General features: G+C 40.5%; 2 protein-coding genes across 5 annotated transcripts; both read right to left on the bottom strand.

Annotated features, from left to right (window-relative positions):
* Positions 1 to 453: 453 nt before the first annotated feature.
* Positions 454 to 9,023, bottom strand: LOC144024297 (uncharacterized). 4 transcript variants are annotated; one of them, XM_077530488.1, is made up of 12 exons: positions 7,116 to 9,023; positions 6,918 to 6,998; positions 6,713 to 6,848; positions 6,561 to 6,646; positions 6,280 to 6,444; positions 5,062 to 5,172; positions 4,571 to 4,639; positions 4,345 to 4,460; positions 3,616 to 3,687; positions 3,459 to 3,530; positions 3,254 to 3,368; positions 454 to 601 (listed from the first exon to the last, which is right to left on the bottom strand). In XM_077530488.1, the coding sequence occupies exons 1-12, from the start codon at positions 7,383 to 7,385 to the stop codon at positions 599 to 601; spliced, it is 1,296 nt and encodes a 431-aa protein (XP_077386614.1). In that variant the 5' UTR covers positions 7,386 to 9,023; the 3' UTR covers positions 454 to 598. The 4 variants fall into 4 exon arrangements, with proteins under 4 accessions (XP_077386614.1, XP_077386628.1, XP_077386635.1 ...); XM_077530502.1 differs by lacking the exon at positions 6,280 to 6,444; XM_077530509.1 differs by lacking the exons at positions 3,254 to 3,368; positions 3,459 to 3,530 and having other exon boundaries at positions 3,584 to 3,687.
* On the bottom strand, positions 8,936 to 24,607 carry mfsd11 (major facilitator superfamily domain containing 11). Its single transcript, XM_077530475.1, has 11 exons — positions 24,232 to 24,607; positions 20,609 to 20,732; positions 20,435 to 20,490; positions 18,837 to 19,121; positions 18,707 to 18,765; positions 18,460 to 18,631; positions 12,715 to 12,758; positions 12,481 to 12,546; positions 12,105 to 12,408; positions 9,478 to 9,613; positions 8,936 to 9,341 (listed from the first exon to the last, which is right to left on the bottom strand). The coding sequence occupies exons 2-11, from the start codon at positions 20,702 to 20,704 to the stop codon at positions 9,177 to 9,179; spliced, it is 1,383 nt and encodes a 460-aa protein (XP_077386601.1). The 5' UTR covers positions 20,705 to 20,732; positions 24,232 to 24,607; the 3' UTR covers positions 8,936 to 9,176.
* Positions 24,608 to 25,502: the final 895 nt, after the last annotated feature.

Here is a 25,502-nt window from a genome sequence, read left to right as displayed (position 1 = left end):
GGATGGATGGATGGATGGATGGATGGATGGATGGATGGATGGATGGATATTTCAGGGCTCAGACCGGTCCACTTAAGTTCACGTTCTAATGAACCTACACAATATTACAGTATTAGTGTATTAATGCAAAATTGATTACCATTCTCTCCAACAATATTCATACTGAATTTGATTTAAAATCTTGTGCTTACAAGATCACAAACACTGTACTTCCTGTTAGTGCTCTTATTTTGAAACCTATTTGCACGACTTCTGGTGCACTAACGGCAATGGCAGGAGTCTCTCCCATCATAACGTGTTGTTGTTACTCGGAACACTCATGACTGTGTTAGATTACCTGATTAGTTGTTACTTTCAATTGGGTTTATTTATTTTAGACTAATGTGCTACTTTGCAACGGGTTACAGACATCACTGGATTGGAGTAATAGAAAAGACAGCAGGACAGCAAACGTTGTTTCAAGTCAACTTTATTGATATTGTAAAGATTCACATGAGAGAGAATCCACTGGACAGAGAGAGAGGGGCTTATTAACGTGATGTCAATGTGCCGGGGTCACGACCCGAGGAAGTCACTGGTCAGTCGGGAAGGGACAAACTCACTGAAACGACAACAACAAAAGGGATTTTCACATTCCAAAATCTAACCGAGACTTAAACGCTTATATCAAGCCATAAATTCTTATTGATTTTATGATAATTATTTACTATGTAACAGTAATTATTAATCTTGTTTTAAGATTATTTGTCTTTTATTTCTTACTTAGTTTGTAAATCCTAAAATTAGTTAATTTTCATGCATAATAAAATGCTCTAAGAGTCAAAATGGCAGACTGAGATAGTTCCTTAAAAAAAAAATCCATTCAAAATCCTGAGACAGGATTTGATTTGGGAGGACTCGATTCCTCATTTCAGCATCCATGTCAACTTTATGGTCCACTATATTCAAGATGGCCGTTGACTGATTAGTGATCGCAAATGGGGGAATGACTCTGTGTGTGTGTGTGGCAAATTTGAATGCTCGACTTGTCGTTCAAATAAGTTGACAAATTATTATTGCCTTTGCATGAAAACGGCAGTTCGCCAAAGATCTCAAGCAACCTTCACACATTGCCATTCAAATATCACCCACCACAGACAAAAAATACTGAAAAATAAAAAATTTAGCCCATGCAAAACTGTTAGGCTCGGGCTGTGGAGTCACCATATCTGACTTTTCAACCTAGGGCACCCATAAACGATATCAGCAGCGATCTGTGTGGTGTATGCTCGTCCGTGTTGAGTCACGGTAGCAGGAAGTTGATGACTTCCAAGAATCACAGCTCAATGAACACAACTTCAGGTATTTCCTCGTACTATTGTTCCAATTCTGAATGAATTTACTTCAGGCAAGTGTGCACAAACTAAGGCCCATGGAATGCGTACACGTGCATATTCATTACTATGTATGTGTTTTTTGGGAGAGGGTTGTTTTTGCTTATTTATCTCATTGCACAACAGGTGTAATATATGTGGCAAAAGGGTCCTCATGTGCCAAAAAATCAAAATTGAGATATTGATATATTCGAATTCTGCACTTAATTCCCTTTAAAATGATATATAATACGTGGATGTAGCTAAAAAAATGACAACGTTACAGCAGTTTTAATGTTGGAAGGTTGAAATCGCTAGTTTTGAGAAAAGGGGCTTTAAAGTTTTGGTACTTGCATCTTTCAAATGTCCATAGCAACCAGTACCTTAGGAAAAAGACATGAACCAATTTTCAGGAACTGTTAAAATATTAATGGAAAGTCAATTCCAATAGCAGGCAAGGTCATCATCCGAGATTTGAACCCTTTAAACGTTTTGGAAGTTTGACCTCTCAAGAGATGAAATCAGCCTCAACTTTGAAGATCACATTCAGCTTACAATTTATGTTCTGAGGCATCAGCCAAAGTTTTCTTATTTTATTGCTGTTCTTTGTGATATTTTTTTTTTGCATAAATGAGGTCATATTACCACAGTAGGAAATTTGATTTCATAATTTTGTCTCAATTAAAAGATGATTTGCCATTTGATGTGGCCTGTGAAAAGTGCTTTATTGATAACTTATCATGGATGTGATGTCTCAAATGCTTTTGGTCTCATGAAAAAATGAAAATGTGATGGTTTAACATTTTTTTGTTTGTTTTGTCCCACCACCTCACCCTGAGTAATACACGAGGGACACTATTGTATTTACAAGTCAATACAGCCTGTGTCCATTTTGGGCGGGGTCACGGGGTGTCATTGTGACTCTTTTGAGAGGACCATTTTTCATCTTCAAGTTAGTTACATTCATTTGTTGTTTCAGATTTTATAGGTTATTTTTATGTTCAAGCCATCCCACTTAAAAGAGCATAAAGTGAAAAAATGTGTAGTGATATTTGCGGAGCAAGCAGACCTCATTTGTGACACACCGCTGAAGCGGCGTGTAACGGTGTCGTATGGATTTGACAACATCGACAAGCGATCAAAAGATCATATTAGTATTTACAATAAGCCAACATTACATACAAGGCAATGGCGCATGTCATAACTTCTCGACTCGCTCTAAAGTGAAAGAGCGAGTGGCAGGTCAGTCTGCTCTGCGGGGGTACCTGCAGCTGCTCGTCCGAGTTCGTCTCTCATTGGATATGGTTTAGTATGTGTGAACATAGTCATTTGAATTAAAAGTAGAAATCGATTCATTAAGAAAGAGATACTAGAGAATATTGGATTCAATTCTCCGGTATGTGGAGCGATGACAACATAGCTTCTGCTCCAGGTAGGCTGACTGACTGTTCTGTTCACTTTCGTGCTGAATGGTGTATTTCGACTTTTTTGTTGTTGTTATGTCCTTCCATCCATTACCAGATCCGCGTATATCCTCACAACATTTATATAAATCATTTGTGAATTACGTTTGAGGCTAGGAAATTCGGGTTGTTTCTAAACAGTTGCCCAAGGCTTGGTGCTATAGCTAGCAGCTAAGCTAAAAACACCCCCTAGTTACGATGCAGACTCTCTAATAATTGCTTATTTTCATAAACTTCTATTACAATTTTGACTTTTGTGCTGCTTGGAAATGACACTAGGGACCTCAAGGAAGCTATTTGTGGAGAAATCTCAAAATGGACAAAAAATGTGCAACTGTCTAATATCGCCCATTATCTCGAGATTAATCCTGCCGACAAGCGGACCTTTTTGCTGGAGCGGGTAACATATATATAGTGCGTGTGTGGCAGCAGTTCTACCGGCACAGTGGAGCCCGCCATTGTCTGGCTGTGGGGCCTCCACCCACTTAGGCGGCGCTGGGGGGTTGAGGTCACCGTGTGCCCCCCGCCGCAGCTGCGGGACACTGGGGGGTACCTGCAAGTGACACCTTACGTTACCTCCTTCTGCTGCAGCACATTGCAACGCACAACTTTCAACTTCAATTTTGAACTTGAGGTTCCACACCTGAAGTGCGTCAAGTCCGTCAAAGGCCTGCTAACGGTGCTGCCGTTAGGCCACGCCCCTGGCACATTTTTACTGCGCACACACAAAAGATGATTGACAGCAAGTCTGCGTGTGTCTGCGTGTACCTGTGTGTGTCAGTGTTCCCAGAAGGACTCACGTTGCGTGTGCGTGAAGATGTCGAATAACGTGGCGGTCACATGACAGACAATGATGTGTTTCCAGCAGTTGTCTGTACACATGCACACAAGCAAGCAACAACAGGAAGTGATGTAATGAATGCCAATTCATTCACTCATTCCCTACTGCTCCCCAGATGTTTTTGTAGTAGTTATTTGCCAAATCAACCAAAGTGACTATCAGCTAACTATTTGACATAGTGAACCTAGATAAATCCTGTTGTAGCAATTTGCAAGTTGGGAATCAATGAATTGTTCCAAAAGCAATGGCTGCATTTGGAATCATTTACTCATTCTTGATACTCTTTTACACATTAACGTAATCCATGCCTCTATTACACCATTGTTATTGTTATTACATGGTTATAAACATGCTAGACTCTATTACACTATTGGTAACACTGCACTGTTATTAGTGTTATAAACATGGTATACTTTCGAACTGTACATGGTTATAAACATACAAGAGATCATTAACATGCTACTTGCCTCTATAACACCATTATTATTTTTAATACCCAATTAATTAGAAAATATACCACTACTGCTCACACACTGCATGGTTATTATTTAGTTAATTATGATTGTCATTAACTTCTCTAAACACAATACAGTTTGAAAATTGCATTTATGTGTGAATCATTCACTCATCCCGAACTTCCTAATCACTGCAACAGGTTTCTTCAATAGTGAACTACGTGTCAACTTACTTCCTGATCCCAGCAGCGGTGACATCGCCGGCGTCTTGCTGAGAATCCACCGGACTGCGCAGCTTTTCGCGGCTCCACTGGAAGTTCTTCTGCTGAGCTTCGTCGAGCTGCTTCTTCTACAACACGTACACAAATGCGCACCCACGCACACATGCATTCACACACCTCCATCACGCATCGTCGGTATATCGGAGGTATGCCATGTATTCCGACACAAGAATCTTACGACTTCGGCAGGAAGCGAGCGTTTGTCGACTTTGTTCTCCTGTAGCTCCTCGGTGGTCCTCAGCAGTTGCTATGGAAATCCCATTATACTTTCTGTCACATTTACAATGTATTGCTACTTCTTATAGTCGAAAGAGATATTACAAGTCTCATAACTCCTAGTGGCTTTATAACAGTGTAATAATTGTGTAATAACAATAATAGTGGCGTAATAGAGGGTTGCAGCATGATAACGATGGAGTCAAGGAGTGTCTTGTGTATATTTATAACTGTGTTAATACTTCAATATGTTAGCAATAGTGTAACAGTGTCTGGTATGTTAATACCTGTATAATAATGATGTCATAGAAGCATGGAGCATACTAATGGTGTGTGTATGGCAGGTTTGTAACTGTGTGACAGCGTTTCAGCATGTTTATACTGTTTGAGTAGTGTGTTTATAACAGTGCATACTTGGTTTTAATAGAGTGTGCATGTGTGTGTTTTGTTTACCAGGATGTGGATGTGTTTGTGTTTGTTGTCATCACTGAGACGCCTGATGGCCTCTTGGAGTTTGTCACACTCACTTTGAAGCTTCAAGATGGATGCCTGCCCGCCAGTCAGCTACATGCGCGCACACACATGCATGTACACAACGCACACATTCATATATAGCCTATGTGCACACACTGCATCCAGGCACAAGCATGTTTATGTTTATGTAATATCTCGGAATCTACCTGAGTGAGTTCCGACCAGTGTTGCCACAGTTACCTTGAAAAAGTAACTTAGTTACTTTACTGATTACTTGGTTTTAAAAGTAACTAAATTACGTTACTGATTACTTGATTTTAAAAGTAACTAAGTTAGAGCAAATGTTATTTATTTAGTTACTTTCAGCAGCTGCCGATAACAACACCATCTCAACATAAAAATAATGCGGTAGAAACGGAGTTCCAAATACTTTATTGAAAGTTTTTTTTTTTTTTTATGAAAAACAAAATAGGCAGTCTCTCTTGACTTCTTGTAACATAAATACTTTTTATAAAACAAAAAATAAAAATCTATACAGGTTGAAAATGAAAATCCCCTTAATTCCTCGATTGTTTGTTCCGCTATTCCAAGTGTGAACACTTGAGTCGACTCGTGCATGTTGAAAACGTGACTTGTCTGACGTCACTCCCCCTGGCGAGAGGGCGGAGACGACCTCATCCCATAATGCTTCACGGACCAGTTTAGAATGGAAATAAATTATTTTTACCACTTTTATGGTCCATAATGTACACTTTTGTTGTTGCCTGTCGGTTAATAAAACGTAGTAAAAGTATCATCACTTTTGTTTTGAATGTGCAAACCATTCACGACCAGACCATGGCTGAATTCAGTGTGGTGATCAATGACTTTCCGCCTCATCTTCGTAGTTAGCGGCAGTTGTTTGTGACTTTTACAACAGTGAGATATTTTGCCTTCTTCAGGAAAATGTGGAGTAACGCCTTGAATTTCTGGACAGTAACTTTAATCAGACTATTTTGTAGAATAAAGTAACGTGTTAGACTAAAGCAAATTTTTTTGAGTAACGTTACCGGCAACACTGGTTCCGACTCATGACACACACACACAAATGCCAAAACACGCAACCCCCCCCCCCCCCCCCCCCCCCCACACACACACACACACACACACGCAATCAATGACATCTCACACGCATCCAGGTGCGTTTGTTTCGTTGACCTTGGCGTCTTCCTCCACCTGCCGCCGCACGCCATCTGCCAACTTGCGCTCCAGCAGGAGACTCAACTTCCCGCCTAGGTCGTTCGGGCTGCGACCTCTCCGGTGGGAGGGTTCGGAGGTCAAAGACGGCATCATGCGGTCCAAGGCCCCTTGGAGGTCGTCCAGCTGCGTGAGGTCAGACGGACGCTTTAAATCACTTCAAAGCGATGACGTCATCACAGCACAGCAGTGTATCCTACAGTGGACAACTACAACGACCGTTAGGGAGCAGCGTCGCCCACCTGACAACATTGTTTAGTTAGCCGCTCGATGGCGTCCTCGTGGAGCCTCACGCGCTCGTCCAGATGTCTGCAAGCCTCGCGCCGGTCTGAACGAATGTGAAAACACAAAGTGAGCGATTTAGGTCGACTCGCTGGGCGCACAGGAAACGCACCCGTGTCGCCGATGAGTCGCCGCAGGAGGTCAATCTGCTCCCCGTCCGCCTTTGCCGCCTCTAGCGTGTCCACGCGAGTTCTCAGCCGCGCGCCCGCGTCCTTCAGCTCGTCCAGCCATGAGGCGGACGCGAGACCCTGCGGACGGTGATAAAGCCTTTTAACGACTGGAACCGCAATCAGGACTTTGGGGAAATGGCTACAGACCTGCTGGCGGAGGTGAAGTTCCTCGGCACGCAGCTTTATGGCTGACATCTGCTCCTGGAGGTCTTGCGCGAGCCGCAGCGCCTGCCGGGTACGCACACGTATACAATTGCGTACATTCCTGCGCTGCCAAACGGCTACACGCGCTCTACAATCTGACCAGGACCAATAAAGAACCCTAAGCCGAAGCGGACGTCCAACCTGTTCCAGTCCGTCCTCGCATGCCCGCACGCGTTCCAGAAGTTCCGACCCGCGAGTTCGCTCGGCGGCGCTGACGTCTCGGATGCCCAAGCGGTTGAGCAGCGCCAGCAGCAGCCGATGCAAGTAACCCAAGTCCAATGCGCCCACGCGGGGGCCGCCGAAACTCAAATCGAGCAGGTCCGAGAAGGTCGCGTCGTCGTCCTCCAGCCTCATCGTTAAATACCAACAACGCCGCTGGTTGTGTGCGCGTTCGTTGCCGGGAGATGGCATTCGCGTCCGGCGTCGCTAGGCAACACGAGGGAGTCCGAGGGCCGCAAACCGCATCGGAACGTCTGCTTGAATGACCCGCTTCAATTTCCAAGCCATTTTGTTTTTGGAAAATGGACTAAAAAAATATTAATGAAGTCATAGCCTATCTTGACAAATTACAATGTGAACTAAAATCACACAGACAAAAAGATCATTGGATAAAAAAAACCTGAAAAAAAAAAACTTTATCAAGAATCCAAATGGAGACGAAGAAGTTTCATTGAAGCTTTCCTATACATTTCCATAAAATCAATCGATTCGCATACATAACCAAATCAAGCCTGCACTGACATGGCGGCACACCATCAAAAACACAATTTAAATACAAAAAAGATGAATTTGAACACTTCAGTAGTGAAATCATCATATCAGGTGGGCGTGCACCAGTGACAGGTCGGTTCCACACTTCCAGCTGCTTGATGACGCGCAGCTTTTGGCATCTGGTGGTCGTCGTGTGAGCGCGTGTCCAACAGGAATCTTTGGTCTAACAACCCCCACAAAAAAACAACAACAACAACAACAACAACAAAAAAACAAAAAACAAAACCTTGGCTCCACCATACGCCATAATACACCATCCACAGTAGGGCATATATGCAACGGAGGAGGCGGGACTTCCGACTTTTTGCACATCAGCTTTGTTTCCGGTTTGCTCTGTCCCAATATTTGCGCTTCAGACTTTGTGCCTCACGGGGTACAAGTGTTGGAACGCGGCCAGCAGTGGCCGGAAACGGCGCGGCGCTGATGTGTGGAAACCCGGAAGTCCGTGCCATCTACCCCATAGGCCCCAAAATACAAGAACAAAAAAAGACAGAGGTTGTATTCCTCGTCATTTTCCAAGAATAAAAGTCAGAATTTTTTGACAAGTGCACCAAAAACAAAATGAAAAATTGTGGAGTGCTTTAACTTGGGTCCTTGAATATCTGTAGTTTTGTAGCAAATCTTGATTTCTTAACGTCTTTGAGAAGGTAAAGCCTTCTCAGTTTTGACCAATAATGACGTCACAATTGAGAGAATTCACTCAAACTTCCTCATCCAAAGACTAAGCCAATTAACTAGAAAGAAAAAAAAAATAGTTATTTCACTTTTCTTCTATCATAGCTGGAGTGTATGCTATTGTACACTGCTGTGTATACATGAATTTCATTACAGTGAAATGTGTTTTATCAAAAAATGGACTGAATTATACTTTAGTCAAAGCATGATGTGAAAACCAAAAGGTAAGCAGAATTGCAGCATGGTATTAGTTGTTGCTTACTATGGAAACAGTTTTGTGTCTGGAATCTGTTCATATTTACGGTTCACCAATTGATTGCTCCTTAATTCACTCATAGGGTTAGAATTTTCAGGAACTTAACTTAGATAAAAGTAGTGCTTTGTGGCCTCTCTATCAGCAATTACAATTATTTAGGTAGTGCATTTCGGTGGCTTGGTGATGAAATGCATCAGCGATAATGCAAATCGAATCTCGACGGGCATTTGAATGCTGAACCGCTCTCAAACACACCAAATTATTGCTCGTATAATCTTTATTTCATCCTCTTAATTGTTCACCTTTGGAGGTAAACACAGAGTTTTGTCTGCGATTTCCCTTCTCATGCGAACTTCAATAATTCCCGAAGTATTGTTAAAAAAATAAAATCAACTTCAGCCAGCAACCAGCGGCATTTCCCATCATGCCTCGGTGCGTCTATAAAGTGAACGTGCAGATTTGGCGGAGGTGGAAACGTGTCAAGTGGATCATTGTCCTCATCAGATAGTGTTGTAGTGGGAGCCCTCGACCGCTTCGGCCTGCGCCCGCCACTCGGCGACAAAGAAGGTGAGCGAGCCGGCGAATCCGAGCACGACCATGATGAGGAGCTGCCAGTGTAGCAGAAGGAAGTTGCTGTAGAAGAAGGCCAACGCCGCAAGGATGGACTTAGGAGCAAACACAACAAACAAGGCTGACAATCCACATACTTTGACAAGCACCACTTAAAACGCTAAACAATTATTTGGTCAACATTGCAATCCAAACAATTATTTGTTGCACCTCTAAATATAAACTTCTCACCTGTATGAACTTGAAGACGGCGAAGGCGGGGGCGCTGTTGTCGCGGAAGGTGAAGCCGATGATGCTGAGCAGCTGCGTGTTGAAGCAGCTGTCGCCCAAGCCCAACAGGAAGCTGCACAGCAATGCCACGCCCACACTGACACAGACATGCACATTTCATGAACTAAACTCATTTATGACATCATATATTGACATCCAATTTATGGCACAGGTTGGGCAAAGAAGTTCCAACTGGGCTCACATGAGAAAGTGGAATTGCTGTCGAGAATGGGGAGAGATTTGCCTTAAAATTATTCACACAAATACATTTGGGATTTTCATGTTTTTCAGATCCACAAATATATCCACGATTTTTACGTCTTTTTTTAAAAATTATTTTGTGTGTGTGTTCCCAAATGTGCGTTTTTGAGGATCGTTGCGAATGCGCATTGATTTTTGAGACAAACCACGCTGTTTTGGGATACTCACACAAAGTCTTCAGATATTCACGTGTCTAAGGCCCGTTCCTCCTCTGTCCACAGGGAGGCAGCGTCGCTGTCTCCATTTCTCATTTAAAATTGGAAATTGAAAAACGGAAAACGAGCCATTATCTGATCCTTTATTATGTCTTTATATATTTATTTTTATTTTCTTAAAAATGCTACCTTAATTTGTTTCCCTTGAGCTTGTTTTGCATTCCCTCAAAAGACACTCTTCTTCTACTGTTAATGTTTGTTCTTCTACTCTACTAAATCAGCAGCAGCCAAAGAGGTAATAATGGAACTCATTTTTGGGTGCAGAATCCAAAACTGACTTTAGGTTTTCTCTTATGGAAGCCCAAAAGTGTCAAAATTCAATAAATAAAGAGGTCATTTTGAAATAACTATCCTGTCGATAAATAACAGACAATGATGTAATATGGCCATTAAATTTTAAAATGGGGTGTTAGTAATACTATGAAAAGTGTTATACTATTCTTTAATATGTAACACGTATTTTATTTTGATTAAATATTTCATAACGATTAATTTAACATCATACTTTAAAAAAAAAAGACATTTTATTTATTTTTCAAAGTTTTATAAGATCAGAAAACTTTTTTTTTTTTTTTTTTTTTTTTTTTTTTTTTTTTTTTTTTTTTTTTTTTTTTTTTTTTACAAAGTCAGATTTTATTTCATAATGTCCTTTTCCACAATGGTCTTCTTTTACATAATGGCGTTTTACAGTTTTCTTATCTTATAAAACCTTGAAAAATAAATTAAATGTCATTATTTTTTAAAAAGTATGACGTTGTTAGAATAATCATTATGAAATATTTAATAAAAATAAAAATATATTTTACATATTAAAGAACAGTATGAACACTTTTCATAACACTAATGCTTCATTTTACAATTTAATGGTCATATTACATCATTGTATGTTATTTATCAAAAGGATAGTTATTTCAAAAAGGCCTTTTTATTTATTGAATTTTGACACTTTTGGGCTTCCATATTCTCTATCACATCAAGTTTTTGAGCTATAGGTTCCCCATTTTCTTAAAAAACACACTGTTAAAAAAAACAAAAAAAAAACGGGAAGTGATCTTTACATGGGGAAAAAAAAGAACTCGTAAAGTTCTTTTCACTCAGAAATTTCCAAGTAAATTTTACACAGTTTAAATAGAATTTCCTGAGTGAAAAACTACTACATGTCTAAAATAAATATCACACCCTAGTTCCCAGTGTATGATGTATATGTATGTATGTATGTATATAAGAAAGAAAAACACCTTGGTATGCCCAAGGTTACAAGGTTAAAGGGATACTTGACTCATTGAGCAATTACCAACAGTAAAAAGATATTGTCTATAATTAATGTGATAACGATTATTTTTCATAAACAATCAATACTTTTAAATAAAACAAATTTTGCCACTTTCTGTCAACTGTAGATGGATGACATGACATCACCTGCGCTGAGGAAACAGGTAACGACCAATCATGGCTCAGTTTGCTGACCAAACCCAGAAAACAGGTGTGATTGGTTGTTGCCAATTTCCTCAGCACACAGCTGACATCATCTTCAGTCGACAGCAAGTGGAAAAATGTATTTTAGCGGTATTAGTTGTGCTTTGGTTGAATATTTCTGGAATTCGTAATTCTTTATTATTGATTGATCCTTTCGCTTTTGTGACGTTAAATCATATTTGTATTGATGGATCCATACATGCAAAGATAAACTTCACTGTTGCCACTTGTCATGTTTGCTATGTCAATTGCAATACAGTTATATATAAAAAAAAAATATTTTTTTTTTTTTTTTTTAAGTATTAATTGTACATGAAAAATAATGAAGTTATCAAATTAATTCTGGACAACATATTTTTTACTGCTGGAAATGGCTTAATGAGTCAAGTATCCCTTTAAGAGAATATCCTCTTAATTCTTACTATTTTAGCTTTCTGTTTGCAGATATTAATAGTCTCAATTGTGAAGAAAAAAAGCTGACTGCACTTTTGGAATCAGCATCTAACTCAACATCATTTTTTTTCTAAATTGTGCCTCAGCGTTACTGTAAATGTCAAAGACTTGTTACTGAGGCAGACAATGAGCACACATTACTTCACAAAGTGGAGTGAACTACTGTTTTGAGTTGGTATCAACCTGGGCCGTATGAACGCGACGAGCTGGGTTCCCTCCTCAGGCGCCAGCGGGGCGTCGTCAGCGATGTTGATGAAGATGAGGTAGAAGGCCACGTAGTGCGCAAGCAGGCCCAGCAGCACGACGGGATTGCGGCCCAGGCGGCCGCCGCCCTTGTTGAGCGCGCCGAATGTGCCCCCGCCTAGGATCTCGCCCAGGCCCACGCAGATGCCCGACAGCCCCATCAAGCTCTTGGCATCCGGGCCCAAATCCGTCATGGCGCCGATGCACGTGCCGTACACGCCGCTGTAGAACGTCAGCTCCACGCCTGCCGACACACGTGCCGTGACATCAGTGATCTTGAGGGGGGGGCGTCACATGACGGGAAGTAGCGAGTCACCTGTGTACGCGATGGACAGGCTGAGCAGCAGCATCTCCTTGGTTACAAACATCTTGCACGCCCGCACTGTGGAGCAGAGTGACATCACCACAACAAATATAGAAAATAATCGTCGATATAAGGAAAATTTGAACAAAAATGCAAAACGCGAATGCTGATCGAGGCAAACGAGGGACGACCACACTGCTACATGCTTTTGTGTTTGTCTGTGTTGGCTGAAATCTGTGCACGTACCAAAAGCATCCAGGGCTTGAGAACAGACGTTCGAGAGAGGCGAGCTGCCAAGGAAACAAATTCAGAGAGGGGGGTGGGGGGAGACAAGATGCTGAGAAAAGGTAATGTAACTGTTAACACAAATTCTCCAATACAGATCCTGACGTCACGTGACTTTCTATGAACATGCCCCCTTGCGGCAGGAAATTATTTGTGCAGCGTTAATAGACTACAATGGCATGGAGGGCATAAACTAGCGTTTATCCAGCAACTTTACGCCCAAGAACATTGACAGCCACTTTGATGAAAAGGACATGATATAGAGCTAGGAGGCAGCAGAGCTATCGCGAGATGCTGTAACTATCGCGAGACCGGTAGCGAGACTGGGAAAATCTAACATGGCGGCGCCCTGCTGATAAAATAGAATTAGCTTTATATTTCTAATTAAACCCGAATTTAACGACTAGATAAATTCGATTTTTTTCTTTTCTAAGAAAGATCGGAAATATTATCCAGTGTGGACGACCTCGAACGCTTTATTGCCGATTATTTTTATAGCTGCGCGATGGATGATCTGGTGGCTAGTCGTGATAATCCTTCGAAAAAAAGGAAAAATGACTCGTCAACAGATACGGCTGATTTAGCAACCGCCGACGTATCGGTGAGTATGCTGGATTCCATAAATAAAAAACTTGACGTCCTCTGTCTTATCCGCGAGGACGTCAAAGAATTAAAGGCAAGTTTGGAATTCGTTAGCCAACAGGTAAGCGATCTCCAACGAGATAATTCCGAGCTACGCTCCTCTCTCGTAGCTGTCACAGCCGAGTTGGAGACGATTAAAAAGGAAAATAAAATGCTAAAGGAAACGGTCTTAGATGTTCAATCCCGTAGTATGCGGGAAAATCTAATATTTTCAGGTATATCCGAAAATACCCCAGATAATCCAGAGAGCGAGATAAAAAAATGTATGACATTATCGCTAAAGATCCCTCAGGAGACGGTAAATAATATCTCTTTTCACCGTGTACACCGGCTCGGAGCTCGTAAGGGCAATAAGCCCCGTCCTATTATTGCTAAGTTCGAACATTTTAAACATAAAGAAGTGGTAAAAAGTAAAGGACGGGAGCTCAAAGGGACATCTTTCGGGATGTATGATCAATTCCCAAGAGAGATAAACGAGCGGCGAAAAGTACTGTTTCCGATAATGAAACAAAATAGACAGGAGGGTAAACGGACTTCGATGGTCGTTGATAAATTATATATCGACGGCCAGCTATTCCGAAACCCAACCTCGACCCCTTGGCTGTTCTAACTGATAATTGGTAGAGCCGAGTATTGTGTGATTATTTGACGTATGTATATGTATGTATATGTATATGTGTATATATATGTGTATGTATATGTATGGATAATGGGTTACGAAACTGAGAATATGAATTTATATCATGTATAGGCTATATAATAATAATAATAATAATAATAATAATAATAATAATAATAATAATAATATAAAAATGTATTCTTACAAAATAAAAATAAAAATAAAAAATAATAAAAATAATAATCTCGCTTAGGTCACTATTTACTGGTGTATTGTTATGTTGAATCCCCCACAGATTTCCTTCACACTCACTTCCACCCTCGTTTCTTCACTATTATACTTATCTACTTGTTATCTCTCTCTTTATATAAATGATATAAATTGCCTAATTACTCTTTTGCTATCCTACAATATGTTAATATTAATAAGCAGCTCATATAGATGTATACATAAGACTGAGTCTATATTGCTTGTATGCAGAAATTAGTTCTGGTCTCCTGGAATGTGTGTGGCGCTCGCTCCCAGGCAAAAAGAATAAAAATTTTAGACCATCTCTCAAAATTTAAGGCAGATATTTGTCTCCTACAAGAAACCCACTTACAAAAATCAGAAGAAAAATTATTTATAGATAAAAATTTTAGTCAAGTTTACTCTGCCTCCTATAATAGTAGACAAAGAGGTGTCTCTATACTTATACACAAGAATTTATTCTTTACTCTAAATAATATAGTAATAGATTTAGAGGGCCGATATATTATTATCCAGGTAACTATATTTAATAAAGTATATACAATTGGTAATTTATATGCCCCAAATAATGATGACCCGGATTTTTTCCATGAATTTTTCTCTCGGTTACTCGATTTAGCAACAAATTCTACTATTATTATTGGAGGTGATTTTAACACGGTCTTAAACCCGTTAATAGATCGTTCTAATAATATGATATATACAAGGCGATTACGATCCGCTAAAGTAATAGATGAATATATGGAGGATTTTGGCCTCAGCGATGGCTGGAGACTTCAAAACCCAACTAAGAAGGAATTTACTTTCTTCTCTGCTGTGCACCGATCATTCTCAAGAATTGATTTTTTCCTTACAAATAATTCTATTGTTGCTAAAACTGCTATAAAAATACATTCTATAATTATAAGTGATCATGCAGCAGTCTCCCTCACTCTACAAATTGACTCTACCTTTAAACCTCCCCCGATATGGCGTTTTAACATCTCATTACTGAAAGACGTAGAGTTTGATAAAATTATTAGAAGGGAATGGGCAGATTTTTTGGAAATAAATGACTCTCCAAATATATCTCCATCTCTTCTCTGGGAAGCAGGGAAAGCGGTAATTAGAGGGAAAATTATATCATATTCAACTTATAAAAAGAAACAGGATCAAAAATTAGAAAAATACCTGGAAGATAAAATTAAACAACTAACGGATGAATATGTATTAAACCCAAATAATCAAATATGGATAGAACTACAGAATATAAAAATACAGTTAGATAACATGTTATCTAAAAAGACAGAGTTTATAATACAACAGTTGAGATATAATAATTTTGAACATAATAATAAATCAGGTAAATTCCTGGCAAATCAACTTCAACGGAATCGGGAAAAATCTCTTATAACCCCGACTTTCAACTTAATAATCAGTCGTTCCATTTAAGCTTATGGGAGCAGAAAGGAATTACACACCTTCATCATCTTTTCTCAGATAATAAGTTTATATCGTATACAAACTCGGTCCCAAAATATGAAATAAAAAACGGAAATTTCTTACATTATCTGCAAGTTAAAAATATGGTTAAGAAACAAATCCCAACACTTCAGGATACGCTCCAACTGCCTGTCTTAGCTAAAGATATATTAAAGCTTTCTCCAACAACAATAAAGAAAATATCAAAAATATATAAGTTATTTTTATACACAAATAAAACGTATTTATCGACTTTAAAATGGGAAAAAGACTTGTCTATAGTTCCGGAACCAGATCTCGCTAATTTGCTGGAATTTAGAGGCTTCCGGGGTTGGCGTAAGACTTTGATTTTGTAACAATGGGGAAGGCAGGAAGTGTTTGGTCGGTGCTGGATTTCACTTTGATTTATCTTTCTTTTCTCTTTATTTTTTCTGACCTTTTCTCTGGTCTCCTGACCATTTGAACCTCACGACTCTGGCAAGATTCTGAAGTACCTGGTTAAGGCGAAGGGTAATGGGATATTTATAAGGTTTTAGGCGAATTAATGAGTATAAATTTATACGTATTTGTACGCACACGCACGCGCACGCACGCACGCAAACGCACACGCAAACGCATGCACACATACACACACACACACAAAAAAAAAAAAAAGAGCAATGATGATAAGACGTTGAATCGGTAAGACTACCGAATGAACAATTCTGAGCTCTTTAAAAAAAAAAAAAAAAAAAAGGACTTGATATACATGCGCGAGGTGGACAAGTTGAATTGCCCGATTAAGTGTCAGGAAGGTTTTTTTTCCCAACTTGGCGGCACTGATAACTAGGGATATAACAATATCACGATATGAAGGTCACAATACGATAATTATCACGATATTGACGATATTTAAAAAAGATCACAATATTGTAAAAAAAATAAAATAAAAATAAAAAAAATAAATAAATAAATAAATAAATAAATAAGAGAGCTCATATTAAAAAACAAACAAACAAAACAAACAACAAAAAAAAGCACAATATTGTGCTTTGGTCCATAACAGCAATGCATATACACCACCTACAATCGCTAATAAAAATATTGAGGCACTTACTTGGGAATGCAAGCACACATTGATCGCTTCACAAGCAAATTCGGGTCCTCTTTATCTGACAATTTGCATAGATTTTAAACAATGAAGGCCAAAACATCCCTAATGAAAATTTAATTGCACTAATAAACTAGCCACTAGAGGGTGCTAGAACTGCACAAATGGAAATCAACCTGACTTTTTTTAACAAATGTGTTCCTTTTAAATATTGTGTACATGACGACAATATTGCAGCAGTTTTAATATCGCGATATCATGATATTGCCTTTATCGTGACACCCCTACTGATAACATGGAATTACCCCCTCTATTGCCAGTGAGTGCTTTCAAATCTGATCATACAAAGGCTTTACAACTTTGTAGAATTTACATTTACTTCCCCTTTATGTGTGCTCAAAATTCCATCGGAGTTGGCAGTTTGACGCAAGTCTTGCCAGTGTTATGTTTGTTAGCAACTGCTAAATTGGCCGTGGTCGTCGTTTATTCCGTAAAAAGTCTTCTTTATGGTGTTGGTCAGTTATTAAATTCAACTGTGTAATATCTATTAAACCGTACCAGCAAAAATGAAATAAACAGATTGTCCCACATTTTGCATGTGCTAGCCTAACAGTTAGCATCTGCTGATTTGGCCACCATGTACCAAGTGCAACATTGGCTACGCATTGGTTTCTCTTTTGGTAGTCTGGAGTATGCTGCTTTTTTCCCCCCTCCTCTCATTGTGGCAGCTGGCCATAACAACTGTCAATCATTGTTTAAGTGTGGCGTTTGCCGTTTACTCAAAGTAGCAGATGTGTTTTCTATCACGCCAAAATGGTTGTGCTACCGGCCATTTTGGGACCGGTGACATCAATGTCAGGATCTCTATTTGCTCAGTTTTGCGTTGGAAGAAAGGAAGTCATTTGCACCTATCTGTCAACCAAAATCAAATCTTCTGTAAGCCGTCTGTATCATTTAGTGCCACCTAATCGTTCAACAATAATTAATTAATTAAAAAAAACACTATTCATTTCAAGGTCTAGTAACCGCTAATACAGGAGGCTGACATTTTTGGCCACCATTTGTCTGCTACAGATACCCGAACATAGGTAGCCTCTGGTGGTGATTGCAGCCATTGAGTCGACCGCCACTTCCCTTCCACAACTCGGACCTGCAGGTGGTGGTCTCCAAGTCCTGTGATTCGGGCTCCCACCATTGCTCTTGCTAGCTTTTGCTAACTTCTCCCGCTGCTCCTGCTTACCTGGCTGCTCGATCACTCCAAATAATAACTGGTAGTAATTGGTTGTAGCCTTGTGAACTGTGGTCTCTCTGAGGCACTTGTAGCTTCAATATGACTGCATTTAATTAGTTCATCACTAGATGGCACTAAATCACACACACACTGTCCCTTTAAAGTTTGCTGTGTATTTTGGCTTTAAACTAGAAGAAACCAAATTTTTACTTTTGGTGTTAGGCATGAAAAAATAAACACATTGAGAGTGATCCGGCACACTCACTACCCTGCGTCGCCATGGTGACGCATCACACTGCCCAACATGTGGTGTCATTAGAGGGTCAATAAGCAGGGCCAGGTCACCATGGCAACCAGAAGACATTGAAAGCACTTTGTCAACATCATCCGCCCCCTCCTCATATCGACGGGTACCCGAGTACACTCTCGCCCGAGTCGGAGGGCGGCAGCAGCGGAGCCTCCGATTGGTCACCGGGAGCGGCTTCGGCTTCTGCTTCGTTGTCGGGCTTCCGGATGAGGAAGAAGAGGAAACAGCCCACCAGGCTGATGACCGTCAGGGAGATGAACACCGTCTGCCGGTCCTTGTCTGCGCATGCAGTCACACGTGTTCAACACTTGCAGGGGGGGCGTATACGAACGTGCACAACCAGCCGCTTCCTACCAGTGATGTGCTCGTGTCCGCGCCAGGCGAAGAAGATGAACAGGTTTCCAAACAGTAAACTGCAAACATACATGTACGCAATCTTAATAACCAAACATCTGCGCGTACAAACTCCACACACGAGCAGCACCTGAACTGCAGCAGTGCCCAGAAGACGCCGCTGTTCCTCCCGATGGTGCGCGGGTCCGAGTTGAGCGCCAGCACGTTGCCCTGCGCCGTCCACAGCACGGCGGCACCCAAACCCACCAGCACGGATGCCGTGTAGAAGCTCCACGTGTACGGATACACGAAGACGGCGATGTAGGCGCTGTACAGCAGCCCGCTGAAGAACATGGACAGCTGCGCGCCCACCACAGCCACCACCGATGGTGCCAGTAGATTGGACGCCGAGAACACGCCGTAGATCACCGCCATGCTGCGCCACGCACACAAACACACGCTAGTGTACATCCGTTTCATTTTTCACACATTTTATGTTCCAGCCTGACTGTGTTTCCCTTGCGATGTCGCGCTTAATCATTAGCAACGCTCCATTTCGTCAATTTTTAAGCTATTGTTTTATCTTGGTATATGCGAGTTTTTTTCCAGGTTTGAACTATGCTCCCCTTTGGGAGCATGGGTCGAGCCTTGTCTCTTTTTTTCCTTTCTCATGTCCTCCCTTCTGATTTAAAAGAACAGCAACATGAAAAGTTAACTTTTTGGAACTTTTAACCATGTTAAAATGCTAATTCCTCACCAAAAACATGACCAAAGTGGTGTTTTCCTCCATTCGCCCTTATCTGAGAAATTCTTGGTTATTCTGTTCTCCAAGCACCAGATCCTCCCAACCTGAGAAAGCGAGCTGTTTGCACTCTTTGACATCATAAGGTGCGGACCCACCCCCATACCACCTCTGCAGACTAAATGCATGCCCACTTTCTCTGAGCCCTCCATGGGATAGTGACAAAAGTAGCCTTAATCAGTAAACATTCTGTCCAAATAAATTCAAACCAATCAAATATCCTTCACATTTGCAATGCCAAAGTGCAATGACAATTGGCTGTCTTAAAATCCCCCAATTCTGGCTGACACCGAGAAAACTTTTGCACTGTTCAACCTAACTGAATGACTAGTATAGTGGTTAGCGTGCTTGCTCTGTAAGCAGCAAGTCCCAGGTTCGAAACCAGCTCAGGTTTGCTTGTTTTGTTTTCCCTCCTCCTTCCCTCTTGCATCTTTCCTCTCTCTTCTTCCATCTCCTCCCCTCCTCTTCCACGATTTCTTGCAGCAAGGAGCCATTTTGTTTCAAATGTTTATTGAAGAATTCTTGGCTTGCATTCAGAGGAGTGCTTAAACGCAGATCTCCAACAGCAGACTGCAGTCGGCTCACCGGGGGCGCGGCAATTACACGGGGAGAGGCGGGGTTTTACTGAACCGGGCGTTTTACTTCCGCGTTACAAAAATAACCAGCAAAACACCTAATATTTGATAAAAAATTACATCGCAATGGTGTCAAAGGTCAGATATAATCATTATATACCTATAGTTAACTTTTGGAAGGTCTTAAAATACCATGGTGTAATCCCTTTAAGATCTCGGGGCGCTTTTCAGTCCTTTCCATCCTGTCTCCTTCTGTTTGCTCATTGTTTTTCATGTTGTTTATATCACAAAAACATGACATTTAAACAGAGATGTGTAGACTTTTTATATCCACAGCATATGTATATGTATGCAGCATGTGTGCAGTCTTACCTGGTGTATCCGCTGGCATGGAAGGTGGTGCTGTTGAAGCTCTTGATGACCGTTTGCTGTAAGAACCAAGACGCGTCAGCGTTCGCGAACTCCCAGAGTGAAGCGGAGAATGTCATGGCATGGCGTGGAGCATGTTGTTTGGAATGACACGTGGTTGACGCACAACTGGCCTACCTCGATGTTGCCGCACGTCTGGAAGGCGGTGAAGATGAACATGAAGGCCACGCCCAGGACGATGACGTTCATCATCTTCTTGCCGTCAGGACCCATTTGGAAGCATGCGTTAGCGTCACAACATCTGATGACGAGACGACAGGATGCTCAGGGCACAAGGTGACATCCATTTTTCACAATGTAAAAGTCTTTTTAAGTGTCTTAGTAACATGTCTGTGAAATACCTCGGTTCAAAGGATCAACAATTATTACAAAATATTGACTTAAGAGTTTAATTCCAAGCTCCTAACTCATTGTACCCATATATCAAATGTATTTTGTCCATTGAAATTAATTGAAAAGCCATTTGCCCGTCTCGCTCCCCAAATATGTTACATTCACATTCGCACAGCAATTGCAATGAATGAGAATGGAGAATGTCAGCACTGTCAAATTTTGTCTGGTTAGTGATGTGTTTATTACGATTAGTATTATTTTATGTTTTGTGTGTTGATTTTGTACACATCAAATTATACAATTTGTTGTAGATGTACTAGTTCGTATTTACTTTTAAGATAATCTGTCCTAAATTGTCTTAACTAGACAGGGTTTTTCCTACGGACAAAATTCGGAGGCGGCCACCTCCACCTAATTTGTTCACCACCTCCACCTTACGCTAACTTTGAGCTTTACATAAAAGCGCACCGCGTTATTGCTAGGGCTGGGTATTGCCGCCAACCTCACGATACGATACGTATCACGATACAGGGTTCACGATACGATACGTATCGCGATACATATGTATCCCAATACTTGATCTTCAAGGCGATACGTATTCCGATATATTACATTAATTTACTTGCAGAACAGTCATATGTGCACCTAAAGCATATGTTTATTATGCTGACTGACAAAAATATTTTTGTTCGCAGCTCTTGTGGTTTCCCAGCTAGCGGTATACCTGGTCTAAATGTGTACGAATTACAGAGCAAGTAGCAGCTTTCACAGACACACCGGGAAAATTTATTAATATGCATGAGCCGATATGAGCAAAAATATCAAAGTATTAAAATTACAGCCCTAAAATGTGCTTATTTGAAATATTTGAGGAAATAAAAACGGCATTTTTTTCGTGTAACACATTCTATTTCGTTTTTAAACAAAATATACAAAAATTGGTACATTAAGACACATGTGCCATGTTAAGTTTAGAAGTAAATAAATGCTGATATTCTTCCTCTGTTTTCATTTTTCTTAGCAAGACACAGTGTCCAATCACTGGTGAGCTATTTTTGCATTAATTCAAGGCAATTAACTTCAAAGACGCTGCTGGTTTTTATTTTTTAGGTACAAAGTAAGCTGCAAAGGCAAACGTTAACTGCCTATTTAAAGATAACGAGCAATATCAATTCTGACGCCTGCGTATCGATACATGTATTGTAATGAGGCCCGCAACGATATATTGCCGTATCGATTTTTTGAGCACACCCCTAGTTATTGCCGTATGCTTGTTAAAACAAATGGGTTGCAAGCAAAGCAGTAACTTCTCTTCTACTTATTCAACAATTTAACAATGCACTCACTTTATTTTTTGATCAGCCTTCATTCACAAATACATCAACATCCTCACTTTCTGTTTCCGAATTGAACAGCTGAGCGATTTCTTAAACATGCCAGGTTCCCGCTCGTCATTATCGGAGTCAGTCTCATTGCCTTACAGCTGTTTAGCAATGATGCTGGCTTTCACGAGCCCAGGCGTCCACAATCTATTCACATACGGTGGCGTACTCGCCCAACGCCCCCTCTCAGTTTGGTGAAAGTGTGTTCGCCATCTCTCATCCAGCACACAAAGGCTGCTGTGAACTTAATTGCCAAATTTACACCAATGTCCAGCAGTTGGAGACTGGAGTTACTTCATCAATCCTCGCAGAATGATGACCAACTCCCCCCAGGATTACACCGTGGGTTAGCGTTGTGGATCCACTCCACTCCGTCTTGCTGCTCAACAGACACTTCAATTTTCCGTTGTTTTTCTTGCTTCCTCCACCGATGTGGAATTCTCTCATGCCACCATGTACAAACTAGTGTTGTTCCGATACCGATACTGGTATCGGCAGAGGTGCCGATACTCCATTAAAACAGTGGTATCGGTATCGGTGAGTACTCACAAGCAACATACCGATACCATTAATTCCAACACTAATATAGGATTATGGATGCAGCATGCTGTGTCTTGCTCGTGCACAACATTAACTGATATGTGACATGTTCACATGCTGATCTAAGATATCCTATTGGCTCTTGAATGCTCTGAACCAATTGCAGGACAGCTTTTTCATGTTGAGGGAAAAAAAAAACAAAAAAACTTAGGTATCGGTATCGGCCGGTACTGCAAACCTGGGTATCGGAATCGGCATCGGGGGCCAAAAAACAGTATCGGAACAACACTAGTACAAACACCTAACTGATTGCAATTTGCAGCTATCACTAAACAGGGTCCGAAATGAACTGCAAGAGACAGGAGATCACAGTGCAGCCTGGTGTTTTATTTTATCTCTTTTTATTCACTTTCTCGTTTAATCTCCACATTCGAGTACATACTGCCTCAACTCTCTTCCGCGTTCTTCCTGCATGCACGCTCAAGTCATTCACAGTGGCTTGAGGAAGCAGCCAACCAGGAACTAGCGCCCACCAATCAGAAATGCGTGGTGGCACAGCAAAATTTGACTGGAAGGATAATTTCTTCAATTCAGAAGTCGCGCACACAAAAGGTGCATTTTTTATTTTATTTTTTGCTGGGTCGAAAGAGCAGCGGGTCGGAGTTAAGGAGCGTTGCGCCGCTGCTGAATGAATACAACGAAAACACTGCATTTACAGTGTCGAAATTGGAGAAAATTTACATTCATATATTTGTATTCATATAATTCCTAATTTAAAGTTCCTGATCGTAAAACAGCTGCAGGAGAGAGGCCGATAATGGTATGGATCACCACTGCGAGTAAAGATACCTTAAAATAAAACTGGTCTGGAACCAATACCGATACCTGGTATCGGTAGTCGCCCATCATTGTCAGGATACCACCTCTGCTTCAGTTTGAGCCAGGAAAAACCCTACTAGATAAATGTCTAGAAACTGTAGTAGGCGCTATAGTATGCATGCATTCCCGCAGAACTTGTAGTGTACTTTTAATTTTCACAAGATTCACTGCAAAAAAAAGTGCTAGGTGGTGGGTTGCCGGCCACAGCAAATATCCACTTCGTTTTAAAAAATGAATGAACATTAAAAATAAATAAATAAATACAAACATACATACATACATATATACATAGCCTACTGTCCCTTTTATAAAAGTAAGAATAACTTAGTTTTGGCGCTGGATGTTTGGGACGGATGATGGATGGATTGCATTCATTTCGATGGGAAACCTGACCTTGACTTATGAACGTTTCATATTACAAACGGGCTCACGGAACCAATTAAGCTTGTAATTTGAGGTTCTAATGTAATCTATTTCAATAAATTTCCCACATAAAAACTATAATAATAAACAATACACAAAATACTTAATAAAATTGGTGGTAAAAATAAACGTAAACGTGAATTATGATTAATTAAACTTATAAATGTGTATTTGTCCACTTACGGAGCAGGCGGTAGTTCTTGTCACTTTCTTATTCGCCTCTTGAAGAGACAGGGTAAACAAGGTTAAGCTCAGGTAGACAGCTAGCTCTTAGCACTTGTCATCGATCTTTTCTGTATGGACCCAAAAAATCCACCATGGCGGAACCAACCGGCTTCTCCAAAAGTGTCCTCTCACAATCCGAAGCAAGCAGAAGACGAACCCGAAAATCCGAAATCATGTGAGTTTGAGAAGACGTCAGCTGACCCACAACGTCACAAGTTGACGCTGCGAGCATCAAATGCTAGATGTACAAAAAGCAGTAATGCGTGAAAATGTCACACTGAAGCTCATCCATTTGATATGTAGGTTTGTTGTTGCTTTATTTTTTTTATTTAATTTTTTATCCCCAACAGCAACAAAGACACGCCCTACGTTTCCGCTTCTGGGTTAAAATGTTTGCGATGATCCACGATTGGATAGCCGGTGTCGGCCAAAACTTTTGAAGCTGCGAGGCCGCCATATTACTACTCCCAAGAAACGTTTCTTGACATACGATCCTATACATTTACAGTATCGAAATTGAGACAGTAATTAGTAGAAAATGCATGATTTATGATGATAAAATTTGTTAAACATAAATAAGAGGACTTATGACATTTTAACAACTTGGCTTAAATACATGTATGAATTATATGCTTAATGATGTGTACAGGAGGAAACTTGTATATAATAAATACATTTTAATTAAAGAATTATACCTGTAATTCAACAAAAGATGCCTCTGCCAAATCTCATTTTGGGTGTCTAAGGAACTAAGCCCACCATGCCAACCACGCCCCATGGCTCACCTGTTTTCTGGATTTGGTCAGTAAACTAAGCCATGATTGGTCGTTACCTACGTCCTCAGCACGGGTGATGTCATCATCAGTCGACAGCAAGTAGCCATAATTGTACATGAAAAATAATGAAGTCACCACATGAATTATCAACAAAATATTAACGTTTACTGCTGAAAAAAGTTCAATGAGTCAAGTAAAGTATCCCTTTAAGCATAAGGCAAGTTGTCAAATGTCTGAAGTCGTCTTGTTTATGTTTAACAAATTTAAAACATAAATCACGCTGTTTCTACGTTTCTTGGGAGGAGCAATATGGCGGCCTCGCGGCTTCAATTTATTTATTTATTTTCGGGGGCTTCAAAATAAAAGTCTTAGCCTTTCGGTTATCCAATCACATATTCAGATCAGTGAGTAATATATACAGCTCAGTAGTGCGTCTGCCCATCCGTCCTCCAG

This window comes from Festucalex cinctus, chromosome 1, assembly GCF_051991245.1.
Source record: "Festucalex cinctus isolate MCC-2025b chromosome 1, RoL_Fcin_1.0, whole genome shotgun sequence".
Taxonomy (NCBI): Eukaryota; Metazoa; Chordata; class Actinopteri; order Syngnathiformes; family Syngnathidae; genus Festucalex; species Festucalex cinctus.
This window is presented reverse-complemented; position numbering and strand designations above follow the sequence as displayed.